Raw genomic sequence first — 20,183 nt, forward strand, 5'->3', positions numbered from 1 at the left:
TAATGTTGGCGAAATTTGATTTCTCTTGATGAAATCATTGTTTAGGCGATTCTGAAAAAAAAAACTAATAATATATTTGTGATCAAACAAATCTTGGAAAAGTGAGCTATACATTATATGTTGCTAGACTTACAATATATGTGTCAGAAAACTAAAATTACCAATTAATTAAAATTGTTTTAATTTATTGTTTTTACTTACATTTTAGCCGATTTTTTGTTGACTTTCTGATAAATAGAGCCTCTAGCTAAGCCTGCGGGTCCTCTGGCAAGGCCTAAAGGACCACGAGCTAAAGAAAATGTTTTCTCTTTCGGTTCTGGACCATCCGGTTTCGCGGCCGGTCCACAGCGGAGCTCAGGATTAGGACCGTTCCATGTCATGTAGTCTTCCCTGTTATCAAAAAAATTAAAGGTTAATTTTAATTATTTATAAAATATTTATATTTTTCATTAGTTAATAAGAAAAATACGTAAATAGTATAGACAACTAATATTTATATTTGCGAATAAAATATGTACTTACAAAAGCAGATTGTCTTTGGGACCTTGGCGAAGTGAAGGATTTGGGCCACTGGTTGTTACCGTGTACTGAGACCTATGTTTGACCTCCACAGTGTTACTCGATTTTAAAATAGGCCTGAAACCATGAAATATTAAATAGTTTCCACGCATCATCACTGTAATACATTAAACTTTATGAAAACTATATACATATAAATCAACCATATATTATTTAGAAAAAGAAATATTTAAACAAATAATTAAAAAAAATATATTGATACATGATGAGACACAAAAAATATATAAATACAGCTAATAAAAACAATGATAATGAAATGTGGTGACTGATAATTTCCCAGAATTTTTGTTCTCTACTAGCTACTGAAAACACTATTAGGAAAAGATAGATAAGTTTTTATGTTTATATATGTAATCACATTTTACAAAAACATTATTTTATTCAGAATATATAGTGATTACTATTAGATATTTACTTCTAAAAATAATACAGAGTACTAAGTATGACATCCTGGAAACATTTTATATTCAGTCGAAATCATACTTCTATTAAGAAGAAAAGTTGGAACTTAATGCTTCATAGAGCAGCATTGACTGAACAAATATGCTAAGTGAAGATTAACTTATACAACGTACTCGTAACTAAATCAAAACATATGTTCTATTTCAGAATCTGCGTAAATTAAGACAAGAAAATGAAAAAGTCCAAAATCGACAACAGTGCTACTTAACTTGCAGCTTAGTATCGATAACCAAAGAAATAAAATGAGTAAAATTTTGCCTTGACCTTGTATATGATATGAATTAAAGTAACGATATCCGATTAATTATATTTAATATTACTCATGCCTTCACTTAGTAGATATATAGGTATTAGGCCGGGGAAAAAGTTTCTTCGTATTTTACAAAATTTGGATATTACAAGCACAGTAAGATTTTTCAAAATGTATTAATGTATTAGTTACGATACATATTATATACTTGCGTCTCGCCCCGGCTTTGCACAGGTGCAATGCTGATACTAAATATACTACATAATGAATTTATAGCTGTCCCTGCATTTTTAATCTTTAACATCTTCAAAAATATTAATTTAAATTGCATGCTGTATCGGACCATATTAATCAATATTAATTTATTAATTAAATGTACAATGTAATTAGGGTAATTAATTGGATAAGGTAATGTTGTAATACTTAAAATCGCTTCGTAAGTAAGTCATGATTTCTCGTAAAAAAGAAAGGATAAAAAAGGTTATTGTGGGTTATCCCTAGGAGAAAGACATATACCATCCTGGACTTTTTTGTAGACCGTTTTAAGGTGTACAATATTGTGGTACATTATTTTTATATATCTCGTAAGGTTCAACCAGCGTTTGCAACGTAAGCGCAAAAAATACGTTTATTTATGATATCACATTAGAAACCTCTAAACCTATTAGTGTTCCTCTACTATGCATGTATTATACACATAAACCTTCTTCAGCTATATTGTAACTACTCGAATATCGATCTAGCTTCAATTAAAAAAAAATGTCGTTACTTTTATCCGTGAGAAAGCGACAAAGCGAAATGCATCTTTGGCATCAAAATTTTCTGTCTGAAAACGCTTAAACGAATTTGTTCAATTCTTATTACTGATACTGCATTAGGCCCATAAGCGTCACAATTTTTTTTTCGCGGCTTGAGTCGCATTTTTTCTTTCGTAAGACTTTAAAATATGCCGAATTTCTTCGTTTAAGGCGGATTTATATTTGACGGACGTGTCGTGTCGTGGCGCATTAGAACAGAATAATATATATTTTGTATGACAACGTTTACATTGAAGTGTTGTGACATGTCGTGATGATTTCTGATGTGTCGCATCAGAACCGATCCCGGTTCGCGTCAGACTAGCGGGTTGCGGGGAGTGCTGAAATGGCGCCATCACGACACGTCAGATTAATGTGAAATTATGAAGGCTGCATCGCATTTCGGAACGCAGGGGAATAGTGCTGTGTTATGACGCGTCCACGTCGTTTGTTTATTTACATAAACAATATAATATATAATATAAATCTCAAAGCATTAAAAGTTAAATATTTTCTTCAATATCTGAATTAGAATCCGATGACTCATAGAAGAACATTCAAAACGTTTGACATTTTCTAGAGCTGCGGCTGTATTGATTCAAAATATTCTCCTGATGCGTTAGAACACGACATAATAATGTAAACGCAAGCCATCACGACATGTGTTGTCACGTCAGTAAATATAAATCCGCCTTCATTCACCCATTTTGAAGGACAGAAAAACAAATGAAAAGTGACAAGAAACTGTTTTTTATTGTTTGATTTCATTTTAACATTCACCTCTTTATGGTATCAAAACCAGCCAGTTGCAAACAATACAACCAAAAAGATTTTATTGCAACTTGTTACTAGAAAATATGAAAAGATTTTTTCCCCAACCTATATTATGTCTATTTCTATATATATATATCTATCTATTTCTGAGCATTGATGAATGTAAAACTATAGACGTCATGTATCATACAAAAATGATTCCGTATCTCATTCCATGAAGAAATTCTTTAATAAAAATATGTGGTGTCATGGGACACCAGGTAGGTACGAAGTTCCTTCGGATAGTATAGAAGCAACACATTTTGAAAAAAAAAAATGTTGAATTTTATATATATTTACTAGTTCTTGATTTTTTTTTTTTAATTTTGTTGATTGGTTTTTTAATAAATACGTAAAAGAATTTAGGAAATTTAGTATTTTAGAAAATAACAAATACCGTAAAATAAAATAAATCAAACAAAATAATAATAATAATAATTCAAACTAGTGAAATAAAAAACATATGTCTTTATTTATTTTTGTCGACAGTATAAAATTACATAAATAATTTAAAAATAAGTTTACTAGTAATATTTTAAGTTTTATAAACGTCATATTATACAGTCATGTGACTGATATTACGTCACTTCCGCTATATATTTTTCTTACGGTTTTAGTATCACATTTTTTTCAGTTCGGTCGCCCAGCTAAATGTCAAGCCTGGCGTAAGGAGCTTCGTTCCAATAACAATTAAATCAATTAGATATAGTTTTGAATTCTATGTATTAAATAAAAAATATGACATAATTAAACATCAACAAAATTGGTATAACGTAACTTCAAATTCAAATAAGAATGCGTTTGTATCCGCTTGCATTATCTGTGGGCAACACACGTGTTTTAGTGATCTTGGTGTATTTTTTCTTATTGTTTACAGTGTAAATAGTAGATTATTGTGGGATTAGTGGTTAAAGTAACATTTTTACTATAGGTAAGTGTTGCGACGTATCTACAGAAAATGCGACATGCTTACATTGCTCTGGTAGGCATTTTACAACCGAGAAGGACTGTCCTGAATACCTCCGTCAAATTAAAATTAAAACTGATATGTCCACGGATAACATCTATAATATAAAAATGAGACGCTGAATGTGTTGCTAAGCGCAAAACTCGAGAACGGTTGGACCGATTTCGCTAATTCTTTTTTAAAATATTCCTTGAAGTACGAGTATGGTTCTTACGGAGGGAAAAATTCAAAAAAAAAAAAAAATTAAATTTCCTGAAAAGGTCTAAAAACAACACTTTTCTATACTCCCATACAAAAGATTTGTGATAATACTTAAAAGTCAATTTTAAATTTAATACCATACGATAAAGTTTGTGTTAGGCGATACGAACTTCGCCGGATCAGCTAGTATCCTATATAGAAGCATCCTCTCGCTATCCTTCTGTTCGTCGGTCATATGCAGAGATGACAAAGGAAAAGTTCACTCCCCCCGTATATATTTCCACCTCCTCAACACAACCTCCTTCTTCACCTAATAAGTCCTATCGTAAAAGGGTAACACACAATCCTCGTCTTGTAGCCGCTCTAGGCAAAGGGTATGATAAACAAGCCCAACAGTCTATTGTTGGTGACATTCCTTCCTCTCTCCCTAATGGTTGTGCACTAAACAACCCTCATAGTCCCTTAACCCGTTATAGTAATAACCTATTAGAAAACCTCGTCGAAATGATCCTCAGTATTGTTACTACATATAATGATATGTCCTTACCGCCAAACGTTGCCGCATCATTTTCTCAACTATTTTCTATTCTTAAAAATGGCCCCACTCAGCTTCCTCCAATGGAACTGTAATCGCATCCGCCCAAAGAAACATGAAATCCTATCCTTCATCAACCTGCAAAATCCTGCCATTATTGCCATCTCTGAAACATGGTTAGTTCCAGGTTCTCATTTTCGGGTTCTGGGCTTCTTCTGTTTGAGAGATGACAGAAGTGATGGGTATGCGGGTAGTGCCATCCTCATTCGGCACAAAATCCCCTTCTCCCAAATCTCCATATCCTCCCACAGCCAGTACATCAATGCTGTTGCTGTTAGATCCTGTGACATTTCCTTTTTATCTCTGTATATTCCCCATCCTAGTCCTTCCCTTATCCCTGAACTCCGTTCTATCTTTTCTTCTCTTCCTAACCCTATTCTCGTCATAGGAGATTTTAACTCCCATGACGCCTCCCGGGGATCCCACCTTACTGGTGGTTTTGCTCTCCTGTTGTTGGACGTCTCTGACGAATACAACTTTTGCATTCTCAATGATGGTTCACCAACTCGGAGAGCTTATACTAATCAGAACCCCAAATCTGCTGTAGACCTTTCCTTAGCCTCCCCTTCCTTAGCTTCTATGTTGTCCTGGAAAGTCCTCCCATCCACTTTTGGCAGTGATCACTTTCCCATTATCCTTGTTATGCACTTACGACCCTCCCTGCTTTCTAATCCTATCCCTATTCTTAAATTTAAATTGAAATTTGCTAATTTCTCTCCTTATGCCGAATCTGTTGATAGCATGATTGACACCCTCCCTGATTCTCAAGATGATGGAAATATTTTAATTTGTTATAATCTTTTTCTTAATGCTATTTTAAATTCTGCTAATACCCATTTTCCTAAAAAGCGCCTCTCAAAAACACGTTTGCTTTCCACCCCCCGTGGGATGAGGATTGCAAACGCCTGGCTGAACTAAGATCGGAAGTAGAAAAAACAAACTCTCTGAGCATGCGCCCTGAAAACTTTATCAGGTATCAAAAATTGAATGCCAAGTTTAAACACTTGGTGTCAAAAAAGAACAAATTTGGTTGGATTCGTTTCTGTGAATCCCTTACTCTCCGCTCTTCTCCCCGTCTAGCTTAGAACCAACTTAAAAAAATTTCGCCGCTTCCTAGCCTCTGATAGCCTATCCTCTAATGATCCTTCTGTATGGCTTAATGATTTTGCTGACAAACTCGCCCCTCCCTTTGTCCCTAGTGAGGAAAACATCTTTACTTCAATGCCAGCATCTATCTCGGAGGAAATGGATGCCCCCTTTTCTTTTTCTGAGCTTCAGTGTGCTCTCAATGGATTGAAAGATTCAACACCTGGGGAAGATGGCATTCCATACTCTCTCATCCAAAATTTAAATGATAAAGCAAAACATTGCTATCTTAACATAATTAACACCTTGTTTATGACAGTAATCGTCCTGCAATCATGGAAGTCTCAAATTATTATCCCAATATTAAAACAAGGTAAAAATCCCCTAGACAGTAATTCTTATCGTCCTATTGCTTTATCGTTTACTCTGGCAAAAATTACTGAGCACCTTTTGAAAAATGGAATGGATAGTGGAAAGTAGAAACATTCTGTCTCCCTCCCAATTTAGCTTTCGGAAGGGTTTCAGTAGAACTAATAGTTTAAGTTTACTCACAACAGACATTCGATTAGCTTTTGCTAAGGGAGAATATCTTGTAGGCATTTTTCTGGACATAGCGTCTGCATACGATAGTGCCTTTCTTCCGGTACTCAGGCAGAAAATGCACCAGCTGAGTGTTCCGCCGAGAATGGTTCATTTTTTATGTAGTATGCTATCTTGCAGAACAATATCTGTGAGGCATTCACTATTTGTGCGTCCTCCCAGATTTATCTAGAAGGGTCTCCCTCAAGGCTCTGTCCTCAGTCCCTTGCTCTATAGTATTTATACACATGATCTCGATATGCCTGTTGATAACTTTTGTAACATTTTGCAGTATGCAGATGACATAGGTTTATATCATAGTTCAGATTCCGTAGAAAATTTATCTTTTCGACTCAACTCTGCTTTGCATTACCTAGGCCAGTGGCTGTGTGACAACGGTTTGTCCTTATCGATAAACAAATGCCAGGCTGTCACCTTTACCAGAAAAAGAGTAGCCCCTGTCTATGATTTGGTTTATGAGGGTGAGCGCAACAACCTGGTGGACAAGGTAAAATTTCTTGGTATAATACTCGACAGCAAACTAAACGAATTTTCCCACATAGAATATGTTTCCAAAAAGTGTGAAAATTCACTTAATGTATTAAGAGCAGTATCAAGTGTATAGTGGGGTGCACATCCCTACTGCTTAAAATTAATTTATCATGTCCTTGTACGTAGTCATATGGATTATTGTCTGTTTGATTTAGACCCTGTTAGTAAGTCGCTATCACAAAAGTTAAATAAAAACCAATACAAAAGCCTACGGATTATTCTAGGTGCCATGAAATCTTCGCCTACTAATGCCCTACAGGTTGAGTGTGTTGACTCTCCTTTGCAAATCAGAAGACAATTTTTAAGCGATCGTTTTGTCATAAAATCATTACAGCTGTCTTTCCATCCTCTTTGGCCTAAACTCAACAAGCTCTCCTAACTCTGCAACCCAAACCGGCCACGTTCCTACATTTTAATCAGCTACACCAAATTTTCAAACCTCCCAAATCCTCTCTCAACCTTTTGTATCAATGCCTTATTCTCTACTTCTTTCAAAGCCCTCACCTACAATGTTCCTATCATCACAGATTTGGGTCTGAAATAAGGAGATCCTGGTATAAAGTTAAAATTTCAAGAAATTCTTCATCAAAATTGGTTAAATCATCATCATATATATACTGATGCAACAAAACTTTCCCTGTCCAGCAGTGTTGGTGCTGCCTGCTGGATCCCTAAATTTAAAATCATTCTCCAATTTAAGTGTCCCCCTGAAACATCTGTGTTTTCCGGTGAAGCTGTTGCTATACTGAAAGCCATCCTCTTTGCCCTTGCCCATGACTTAGGACCGCCGGTAATATTAACGGATTCACTAAGTTGTCTCTTAGCCATTAAGGAAAGTCTCTTTCGTATCAAATTGAAAATTTCTATTGTTTTTAAGATTAGAGAGGCTTTGCTCTCTTGCAGTCAAAAGGGTCTGCATATTCTGCTCGTCTAGATTCCAGGCCATTCAGGCATTGTAGGCAATGAGACAGCAGATTCATGTGCTAAAGCTGCAATCAAACGCATTCCTTGATCATTACAAAAACTCCTGCCAAGACGTTCATTCCCTAGCCAAAATCCATATGGACAAGTCATAGAATTTATCTTGGAGTTCATCAAAATTGGTAAAAGGTAAATTTTACTCAAATATACAAACAGACATCCCAAGACGCCCTTGGTATTCTCTTCATAGACATGCTAGTAGCTGGGTCAGATCCAGCATATGTCGCTTACGTCTTGGCCATGCGTGTATCTGTTCATCTGGCCAAAATCAGAGTTCGTAACCACTCATTGTGTGAATGTGACCTTGACGAAGGCACGGTTTCCCACATCTTTTCTTCCTGTCCCAAACTCCTCCGTCCTATATACGACATCTTTCCCTGTAATATTCCCCGCCCTATAAATGTTCAATGTTTGTTAATGTTGGTGTTTAGTCCCTATTGTAGATTTTTGTGTAAATACTTTGAAATAAATAAAATTAAGTTGTAAATAAATCATGTGTCTGTCCTAGTGTAATTAGTTTGTAATAGTTTAGTTATTAACAGCTGTAGTCTTAGTTCAACATTAAATGTTTGTGTTGTTTTAGGTTATGGTGTAGCAATGTAAGTCTATTTTGCCTGTTTTCAAAATTAAATTGAGTCTTTTATCTCAACTGCACCGACCAATCAATCTCCTTCGCGCATTCTTCACTCTATGTGACATTTGCGGAATCAACCTTGCTCCTTTGGGACAATTGAAAGCTATTAAACCAATCAATCAATCATGAATGCGTTTCTGACACCTGTCAATTCATCATGACTAGTGATATAAAATAAATAACATTAATAATATTTTTTAACATTATTTTTTGCATTTGTTATGCATATTTATTCAATTTTATTTAAATGTTGTTATTTTTTATAGGAATTATATTTCAAAATATTCAATAAATATTCACAATGTAAATAAAATTTTAATGAATCAGTTAATTGAATTGGATCGTAATTTCTGACTGTAAACGAAGGGAAAAAATAGAAATGCTTTATTTATTGGAAAATGTATATTATGAAATACATACCTTTAAGCCTTAAACAATGAAGAATATGTGAAACAATTTAATCTTCCAATTTCTTTTATGCTTCTTTTAAAAGCATCTTCATCTTTTTTAAAATCAAAGTGACAAGTTACTTTATGTTCAATATTTTTTTTTTGGTTAAACGACTTGGAAAAAGGAGGAGGTTACTCAATTCGACCTATATATCGACTGTCCCTACGTATAATATCGAAATTGAAAAAAGGCACTTTACAGGAGAGCACTATGAAGTTAATTTTTTGTACCAAATTGTCATTTACTATGCTATCTGCAAATAATTTCAGATATATGCTAAACTTTTATCGACAATTAAATGTAATGTCATTTTATCCAAAATTCTTCAGTTTTTGAGAACTGTTAGTTTCAATACTTTACTATGTTCATCAACAATCGAAACAGACAGTTTCGATTATTTACTTGGGAATAATTTTATCAAAGTTTATCGAATGTGACTCTTTCGACACATATATATATTACTTAGTAAATTATCGGAAGTGTCACTTTCGATACAGTACGTCAAAGTATTTTACAGTACCCGGCAATAAATATTGCACACCGACCTTTGGAAAGAGACAATCGGCTAATTTCGGCTTCGTAGAGCGTTATCTCTGTCGCACACTACCTATATGACTGACAAAACATCACTGTCAGTCGTTGTTCAAGTGCGATAGAGTGCGGTCGCGTCCAATTCATAATATATATTTAGAGTTGTTAACACCCCCAAATTTAAATAATTTAAAGTTGTATTATGGCATCTTTAGGAAAAAGAGGGAAACCTTTATGAGGTCAGTCACGCGAAATTATCTACAATGTTTATAAATATTTTGTAACCGAAGCTGACAGATTTAAAAAAAATGAAGATAAAAATGTAAGTTGTTATTTTAAGAAGATTTAAGAGCGAGTTGCAATTGCCACTGGAATTTCAAGAAGAACTTTGAACAATATATTAAATGAAGTTAGTACTGAAACACATTCTGCTGAAATTAATTTCAGTACTCCAAAAATAGGGAGACCAAAAAAGCAATTTCGTTTGGGTATGGACGATTTTGATTATGATGTTGTTCGAAGAATGGTGTATGATTTTCACTTAAAATTTAATGAACTGCCAACAATAAAATCATTAAAAGCTAAATTATCTGAAGCTATTAGTTACAATGGGTCTGAAAAGACGTTGAGAAAAGTACTTCACGAGATGGGATCTCGGTTCACTAAAATGGAAGATAATCGAAAAGTTCTAATGGAAAAGCACAATGTAAGTCTTAAACGAATGGAATACCTTGATAAAATACGCAAAAATCACGAATCAGGAAAAAATATCGTCTACATGGATGAGTCCTACATACACACATCCCACACTAAAGGGAAATCTTGGAGTGATGATAAGAAAAAAGGAGTAAAAAAGCCAATTCCAAAAGGTCAACGTTTGATATTAGTTCATGCGGGAAATGAAAAAGGCTTTGTACCCGGTGCCTTTTTAACGTATAAATCCACGGACACTACAGGTGACTATCACAATGAAATGAATAATGATAACTACGTAAAATGGTTGGTTAATCAATTAATTCCAAATATACCTAGAGATTCTGTTCTAGTTATCGACAACGCACCTTATCACAAACAACAACAACAAATATGTTGAAAGTCACTCAAACACCATTAAACAGGAAATGATCAACTGGTTAAACAGACACGAAATTCCAGTTGATCCAAAATTAACAAAAGCCCAGATTTAAGCTATTATATGTCAGCACAAGGAGAGGTATACAGAGTTTTCCGTGGACAAAATACTTGCCGAACATGGGCACACTGTCTTGCGATTGCCATCATATCATCCGGAATTCAATCCAATTGAAAATATATGGTCTCAACTGAAAGGCTATGTAGCCTCTAGAAATGTGGGTATGAATTTAACTACAGTAAAAACATTTTTGACTGAAAAAGTAAACATGATTGGGGCTGAAGAGTGGAAAAAGGTTTGCGATCATGCAATCAAATGTGAGAATGAATATAGAAGCATTTAACACGGTTTCGACAATTACACTGATAGACTAGTGATAAATACGGCTGACAGTGACAGTGATATAGACCTCTTTGAGAGCACATATAGTGAAATGGAAGTAATAGAGAATTAGAATTATTATTATTATTTTTATTACAATGTCTATGTCTCATTTTAACAATAGGTATAATGGTTGTTATTATTATATACACTACAGCTGTTATTTTAAACATAATGTGAACATTTATTTTATTTTAGTTTTATTTTACCCCAACCTAAAGCCAACACTTAAAAAAAATGGTGTATTTAATACATACAAAGATTAAAAAAAAATATCAAAAGAAGCAACTCATAATTGTTTTAACAGCTCCTAATAGATACCGGACTGTTTGTATTTCGTGTGACAGAGATAACGCTGTACGAAGCCGAATGCCAAAGCCGTGCAATATTTAGTGCCGGGTACTATACACGTTTTGATACTTGGCCTGTAAATTCTGAACTATTAGGTAAGAAAAATAATGATATTCTTGAACGATTTTAAATAAAACAAAGACGGTAGAAACGCGACGGAAGAAGACGCAAGAAAGCGGTAATTTCGTCCTGCTTGCACGCTCCTTGTAACCGTGTATAGTACCGAAATTAAACATTAGATTTTTTACGCTGATTGATTTGTTAAATATCGATATTGAGTATAAGCTCATGAAAAATGTGGTTTATATGTATTTTATAGCTTTTTCTCTTTTTTCTATGAAAATATACATAAAAAAGTAGTTTTTTCATGCAATAAAAAAAAAATCGGAAATTTTCAGTTTCGATACTGTACGTAGGGACAGTCGAGATAATTATATATATATATATATATATATATATATATATATATATATATATATATATATATATATATTGTGTATGTTCGGGGATCACTTCGTCGTTTATGAACCGATTTCGATAAGTCTTTCTTTTGTTGGAAAGGAGCTATCCCTGGTGTGGTACCATGATAAGGAAATCAGGATCTGATGATGTAATCCCAGAGAAATCGAAGGAAACACGAAAATTCGCATAATTTTTTACTGGGTGTACCGATTTTGATTACTTTTAATTTAATCGAAAACCAATGTTTATCATGTGATCACATTTAAATTTCAAAAAATACAATTCAAATCGAGGGAAACTTTCAATAATCGTACGGGTGACTAGTAAATTTACTCATGTTTTCATTAAGTACTATAAAGCACTACTATAAAGGTCTGGAGTCGATCTGATGATGGAGAAGAAAGATAGTCGAGGGAACTCTTCAAGAATTTATAGCAATTACCTGCTTTTTGAACTTAATTTATTTCTGTTGATAAGAACTTTGCACCTGTTTGAGTTATAAGTGCCATTACAGTCTGATGATGGAGACAAAAGATAGTCGAGGGAACTCTTTAACGATTTATAGCAATTACCTGCTGTTTGATCTTAATTCGTTTCTATTAATGAGAACTTTGCATATATATGAGTTATAAGTGCCATTTCAGTCTGATGATGGAGACGAAAGATAGTCGAGGGAACTCTTCAACGATTTATAGCAATTACCTGCTGTGTGGTCATCTGTGTCGCAGGACCAGGTTTGATGATGGAGCCAATAAACATTCGAGGGAATTTCTCAACAATTTACAGCAGTTACCTTTTGTATTGGCCATATAGATGTTTGTCATGATCTGAGTGTTTGTGCTTGCGTATTGTGTATGTTTCCGGACCCCGGACACAAGAGAAAAAGCATCCTTGTTATCCGTCCGTCCTTCGTCGTCATCCGTGTTCTGATTAACCAAATCAAAATACGAATTACTTTGTACTAAGTAAATTTATTTTTCACTTTTTAGTTTCCTGTTTGAAGTCGTTTTTTTTTTGTTAAAAATTATTTTTTCGAAGACAATGATTTGTTAATACGAGGTATTGCACACCCCCCTCCCCTCTAGTCTGAATAACCGCTTCCATTCGATTTTTCATTGTAGAAATAAAAAAAATTACAAACTCTTGCGGTATGCTGTCCCATTCTTCTTTGATTGCGGTTTGGAGTTCTCTTAGACCTGTAGGCGGTGCGTTTCTTGCCCTTCTTGCTCTTTTCTTTAGTTCATCCCATAAGTGCTCAATAGGATTGAGATCAGGGCTTCGAGCAGGCCACGCCATAACGGGTATTTCAACCTCCTCCAAGTACTGGCGTACTATAGCGGCGGTGTGTGGTCTTGCGTTATCATGCATATAAAAGAAATTTGCGCCGGTAAATCCGGAAAAAGGAACAACATGTTCTTTCAGGATTTTCTCGATGTAGCGGCAATCACGGACGGAAGTCAATCCTCCCGATCGACGGTCGGTATCGGCTCCTGTGATGAACACGAGTTCGGTTTTCGCTTCCAGTGACATGCCTCCCCAAAACATGCACGAACCACAGCCATATGAGACCCGTTCGGAGATGCATCACTGAGCAAAACGCCCACCAGATCTTCGATAGACTCTACCCCGTCCGTCGTTACCATGGAGACAAATCCTGGTTTCATCAAAGAACAGTATTGTTTTCCATTGTCCAATTTAGGTGATTTCGTGCAAACTGCACAGCACTGAGGTCAATTTTGGCCCAGTTGCTGCTCTGTGGGCTGTCAGGCCTCCTTCGGCTGGTCTTCTTCTTACCGTCCATCGACTAACTTCCACTTCTCTAACTTTCTGGAGTTGCTGTCCGAGTTGAACTGAATTTAACCGGCGATTTTGCAGTGATATCGTCACAAGATAACGATCATCGCGCTGAGTTGTCGCACGTTTTCGGCCTGTTCCTGGTCGCCTGGTAAAGCTACCAGTATGTTAATATCGCTTGTATACACGTCGAACAGCATATCTGCTCAAATTTAAGTGATGAGCCACTTGACTTGGTATTCATTTTCTTGTTCAGAATGATGACGTATTCGGTAAAAGTCCTTTCTGAATGCGAGTTGAAATGTAAATGATGTCATTTCAATCACCCCTTAACCCTTTATACTTCTCAAAATCTTACAAACCGCACTACCGAGTGAATTTGGGTAATTCTATTGTTTTGTTGCTATTGTAATGATTTCGAAGGTCAAAGCTACACATAATGGGTTTTTAGAAAGCTAACAATGTGTACTTTAATTTCATTCAAGTTGTATTTGCAAACAACATTAAATTTAAAAAATACTTGCGGTCAAAATGAAAATGTAGGGGTGTGCGAATTCTTTGCTCTCGAGTGTATTTTATAGCTTTTTCCCTTTTTTCTATGAAAATATACATAACAAGTAGTTTTTTTCATGCAATAAAAAAACGAAGATTTTCAGTTTCGATACTTACATAGGGACAGTCGATATATATATTTAATGTATGTTCGGGGATAACTTCGTCGTCATCATAACTTCGTCATCATAACTATTCCGAAGTATGACTGTTGGCTGGGGTATTTCTTATAAGGGGATGACTTCGTTTCACTCTTGCTTGTAAGGTATCAAGATGTAGGCACATAATAATCTTAATTTTATATTGGTAGCGGTGACGCAAACAATAAACAATACGCTATTCGCCGAAATCTATTGGGTTTTCCAACAGGTCGCTTCAGCCTGTAATATCCCACTACTGGGCATGGGCCTCTTTCCCCATGTAGGAGAAGGATCAGAACTTAATCCACCACGCTGCTCTAATGCGGGTTGGCGGATATATTCCCTACTATGAGTAACGATCGCTATCAGGTGTACATGATAACAACCGGGACCGACGGCTTAACGTGCTCTCCGAGGCACGGTGGGGGGACCCACAAGGACTGCACAAACAAACACCTGTATGGCCAATACAAATGTTTGTCATGTGCGAGGATCGAACTCGCAACCGCCAGCGCAACAGGTACAATGGCTGTAACCGTTGCGCTAACGCGGCGTCCAACAGGTCACTTCCCATAAAACCAGGTCTTCTCAACGTTGGCTGCAGGCCAATTTTTGTCTTCTGAGGCTTTATTCGAAGCGACTTTTTTAAAGATAAATTTTCTTTTACTTTTTTAACCGACTTCAAAAAAAATGTGGAGGTTACTAATTCGACCGTATGTATATCTAAAATATAAAATTCTCGTGTCGCGGTGTATGTAGTTAAACTTCTCCGAAACGGCTTGACCGATTCTCATGAAATTTTGTGTTCATATTGGGTAGGTCTGATAATCGAACAACATCTATTTTTCACCCCCCTAAATGTTAAGGGTAGTCCACCCTAATTTTTTTTAATTTTTAGATAAATTATTTATTTTTTATTTTATTATGATTTGGCGTTGAAAAATACATACAACCCTAAATTTTCACCCTTCTACCACCAACCCCTATTTTTAAATAGCGTTTAGCGGCAAGACAACGTTTGCCGAGTCAGCTAGTCTAATATATAAAATTCTCGTGTCGCGGTGTTTGTAGTTAAACTCCTCCGAAACGGCTTGACCGATTCTCATGAAATTTTGTGTAGATATTGGTTAGGTCTAAGAATCGAACAACATCTATTTTTCATCCCCCTAAATGTTAAGGGTAGTCCACCCCTAATTTTTATTTTGTCATGACTTCGGTCAGCTAGTATTATATATATATATATACACTATATAAGTTATATTACTTGTCGATGTAATTGAAGTCGGTTCTTTTTTCGTTTGCTAGCAAACTCAATTAATCGGAAATTTTCTGCCATAGTAAGTAATTCTAAAAATACTTTATTAAGAGACTCGTCACCAAAAAAAAAAAAAAAAAAAATAATTGATATAAATAAATTTAACGTAGTAATTTATTCAATTAAAATCTACGTCTAAAGAAGTAGAAGCATGCAAGCACGCACTTTGTTGCGTGTCCATTGTGATTAAGGTATAATGTGGCTGTCAATTTCAGCCTTGCTGTAAAAAATCCTAAATCAAAATAGAAAAAAAGGAGCACGTACTTCAAATGCTCCGTCCAAGTCTTGAGCCGACGCGCGACGGCGGCTGGTGCTCGTGCTGGCTCCACGGGGCTGACGGCGCTGGCGTTTAATGTTTGTGAGTATGACTGATGTTGGTCAGTGAGATTGGTCATGACGTATGATATTAATATAAATACATTACTTAATGATTTTTAGTGCCCCATTTTATATAAATCTATAATATATATATATATATATATATATATATATATATATATATATATATATATATATATATATATATATATATATATATATATATAGTTACAAATGAAGTGGGTAAGGGCGATGTTTGGATTGGCTAACTTTGTTTTCCTTTTATTAAATAAATTTATCCATTTTTTATCTATTCACATTATACTGTACTTCAGAAACAATATAAGGAATAAATAAATAGCCCGTAACTTAAACTATAATATTTAGAAAACCAATATGTATTTGTAGTATAAAAGGAAAATAATATACAAAAAAAAAAAAAAAAAACATTTTAAAATTTAATGATAAGGTAAATAATACCAACTGTATGTAACAATTACTGTTTATCCTACAGTTTTATATTAATTTTATCACACAGTTTCAAAATAGTTACATCAGAAGATGTATCACAAATAATAGCATAACCAATCTCACTATAATATTAAATAAGAGCTGCAAAAATATTCTTAAAAACAATTATACATTACTTTTTATTGACATAGTTATTAAATATTTTTATAATTGTGAATATGCTTTAAAATAGTTCTGCCGCTCTTGATATATGAGAAGCTAAAAAGCAGTGGGTCAGTTTTAATTTACGATGCGAATTTTCTATATTTAGGATTCTTAAAAAAACACACTTACCCATAATAATTTTTTAGGTATTTTATTATTTTGTAATTTCAGTTAAGAATTTTTTATTTTAATTACAAATTTATTATAATTTTAGGATTACTAAATTTCTTTTTCATATTCAGTTAATTCAAATTATTAAATTTTTGTAATAAAATCATTGAAGTTGTTTTATTTTTATTACATATTATACTGTGTGTAAAGTCAAATTTTCTCATAACATAATACAAATACTAACACTCAATCATTATTAAGTAACATTAAGAAATTTATTTGAATGCTACTTTATATTACTGAACGATAATAAATAATTTAGAGCTAAAGTATACGTGATCCTTACCCTTTTTTCACGTCCATGGTATCTGGTCTTCTCATGTCCTTTAATTCTGTTGGTTTTGTTAATTTAGGTGCCTCCTCTTCTTGCACAACGGCATCTAATATCTGTTCAGCCCGCTCTTCATTGTAGTCCACACTTTCTAATGCTATAGATACAACTCTTTCAGCCAGTTTGTCATATCTCTTCTGGAGTTTTTGTTTCACTATAAAAGATACATTTGATAAATTAGTTATAAATTTTCTGTCTTTATAATGTTAATTTGAAAAAAATATGTCATCCACATTTATTTATACTATTTAGTTCACTCTTTATTTATTTTATAACATCTTTCGTATTATATTGTTTTACTTACAATCATTTTTTTCCTCTAAAGTTTTCACGATTACCACTTTTTTAGGCAGAGGTGGAGTTTCCTTATCTTTCTTTTTTTGTTGTTTAATTAACGTTTCCTTTTTAGTAAATCCCATAGAAATCAGTTCTTCGCTTGCCTTTTGCACATTATTATCTTTATTTGCTAAAACATCCAGTATTAAAGTTTCTTCAGCTTTAGGAAACACACTTTTTAAGTACCTGTAAAGTATAAAAAATGAATCACAATAAACACAACATGCTGTGTGGCTACAGCATTAAAGAATATAGCTACTCCCTCTCTTCCCGTGGGTGTCGTAAGAGGCGATTAAGGGATAACACAGTTCCATTACCAACTTGGAACTTAAAAAGCTGACCGATGGCAGGATAAACATCCTACCGCTGGTTTTGAAATACACAGGCCGAAGATGGGCGTTGCAGCGTCTTCGGTGCGACAAAGCTAGCCCTGCGGTCACCAACCCGCCTGCCCAGCGTGGTGACTATGGGCAAAACACATGAGTTCACTCTATTTTTGGCATGAACTTTTGGAGGCCTATGTCCAACAGTGGACTGTGATAGGCTGAAATGATGATGATGATGATGATGATGAACACAACATCAACATAAATTTATTTATTTACTATTAAACATGTTTTATAAACAGTTCTGCAATGTTAATTATGATTACTTTAGTTTCATTTTGGGCGACTGATGTCTTGGTGCTGAGGAAGTTTGGGCATCCATTGATTTCACAGTAACATAATAACTTGAAGCCCCTGATGCAGGTCGAAGTAACAATGGCGAGCCTTAAACAAAGTTGCTTATAAGTTGATTTGTCTAAATATAACATTTAAGAATTTTACATTTTATTTATGATGCATCTTACCCTGTGGAGTTCCTGTCATAGGTGTTAAATGATTAGAACTATGCATGGATGCTGAAACACCTTTAGCCAACTGCAATGCTGAATATACTCCAAGGGCTCCCTTTTGTAAACGTGTTGTTGAAGGTGACAATGTAAGTGGTCCAGGGGTAGTGATAGGATGCTTTTCTACTTGTAAAGCACTTATTACAACAGCTTCACGATTATAATACCTAATAATTACATTAATACAAGTAAAAACTGCCTTATCATGTATCTAATATTTTTACATTATTTTTCTTATATTTCTATAAACTGTAAGTCAAATCTGACACGATGTACTACAAATACACACTTTTATAAAAAAAATTGTTAAACTAAAATTATATACCTACTTTTTCAATAAAATCTTGATGTGTGTTTCACTAACTGTTGGAAACATTGCACTTATTTTGGAAACAAGAACATCTGTATCAGAGTTCAATGTGAGAGAATCTTGAAACTTTTCATTGAGATGAGAAACTTGACCAGGCAAAGGGCTGCCTCGAGGTGTAAGGCAGAGAGCTCTCCCCAAAATAGGACTTTCACTCGGAGTCGCATAGGCTCTAGGATCCTATAAATTAGAAATTTTAGTATTATTTGATAGTAGAAAAGATTATATAGTTACCATACAAAAATATGTTGTCAACAACACATTTAAAGTAATTAAAAAATATGATACTTACAATATGAGGCTTGAGCCCTTTGGGATAAAACATTTGAGGGCTCTGTTGAGCTTGAAAGGCATGTTGCAGGCGTACAGGAGAGGGATATGGGTGTACGTGGTATGGCGAGCCGTGCGCCGACTGTGCAATCCAATGGTACAGACATAGATAAACAAACCACACTGTGAACAAGTGCCGGTGCTTGACATTCTCTTTATTGCAAAAAACAAACAAATTTATACAGGTTAAAATTCAAACCATCATTTCGTTTCAAGATTACTAAGAGTAACGAACAAGATAATTTAATAAAATTATAATTTATTTTATTTTGTACAACCGAAACAACACCCATATAATAGCAACTTCTCTTCATTTTAATTTATAAAATTACAAACCTGTGGGTGAATACAATCTAAAGCGATGTGATGAGCTGCATTTTGTATGGACTTATGTTTAGACCATATTTCTTCCATTCTTTTATTCCTTGGATTTATTTAAAAAAAATTTTAGTTAATAACTTAGAGGAAAAATAAGACAATAACACTTAAACAACTTAACAATACACTTAATTAACATTTAATAGTACACATAAATGTAAAACACTCAGCAGTTAAAAATATTAAAATGTGAATAATTTTGATATTTCCCTCCTAATTTAGTACAGTATTGAAACACAAAACACAATTAGCAAGCAACCACGACAGAAATGTGTGCAAATAAGAACTATATTAATATAAATGATACGTACAAAGCCTTATATGAGTGCGTGTTGATGTGATTTTCAATTTGGCCGTGTAATATTGCGTAATAGAAACAAAAAAATCAATAAATAAAGCGTTGTATACACTAAGCGCCTAAGCGCAAATATATTATTGTTGTATGCATATATTCTGAACTATATATTTAAACCATTTTAGTTCCTTAAATATATTTTGTAAATAATAACAAGACTTTTTTAGAACACTTTATTTTTGTTTGACACAAAAGCACCAGGACATTCATTCAGGACAACACTATTTAATGGCAATTTAGCTCAGTTTGATACTTTGATTAATCATATTTTAAACATGTTATGTACAGTTTATTTATTTATTTTGGTTTACTATTATTAGTAACCAAATAGTATAAATTAAAATTATACTACGCATTAAAATTTAAAAGCAAAATAACAAAGTTGTTTACGATGTTTTTAAAATCGTACTGGAAAAAAAATTGCGA

General features: G+C 34.1%; 1 protein-coding gene across 1 annotated transcript; it reads right to left on the minus strand.

The window, feature by feature from the left end:
* Positions 1-197: 197 nt before the first annotated feature.
* Positions 198-19,684, minus strand: LOC123668998. Its single transcript, XM_045602676.1, has 10 exons — positions 19,361-19,684; positions 18,987-19,106; positions 18,657-18,874; positions 18,286-18,494; positions 18,088-18,205; positions 17,404-17,621; positions 17,065-17,253; positions 15,869-15,953; positions 523-636; positions 198-390 (listed from the first exon to the last, which is right to left on the minus strand). Exons 1-10 carry the CDS (start codon positions 19,436-19,438, stop codon positions 198-200), a joined length of 1,542 nt encoding a protein of 513 aa, XP_045458632.1. The 5' UTR covers positions 19,439-19,684.
* Between the last annotated feature and the right edge of the window lie 499 nt (positions 19,685-20,183).

Source organism: Melitaea cinxia, chromosome Z (genome assembly GCF_905220565.1).
Source record: "Melitaea cinxia chromosome Z, ilMelCinx1.1, whole genome shotgun sequence".
NCBI classification, from domain to species: domain Eukaryota; kingdom Metazoa; phylum Arthropoda; class Insecta; order Lepidoptera; family Nymphalidae; genus Melitaea; species Melitaea cinxia.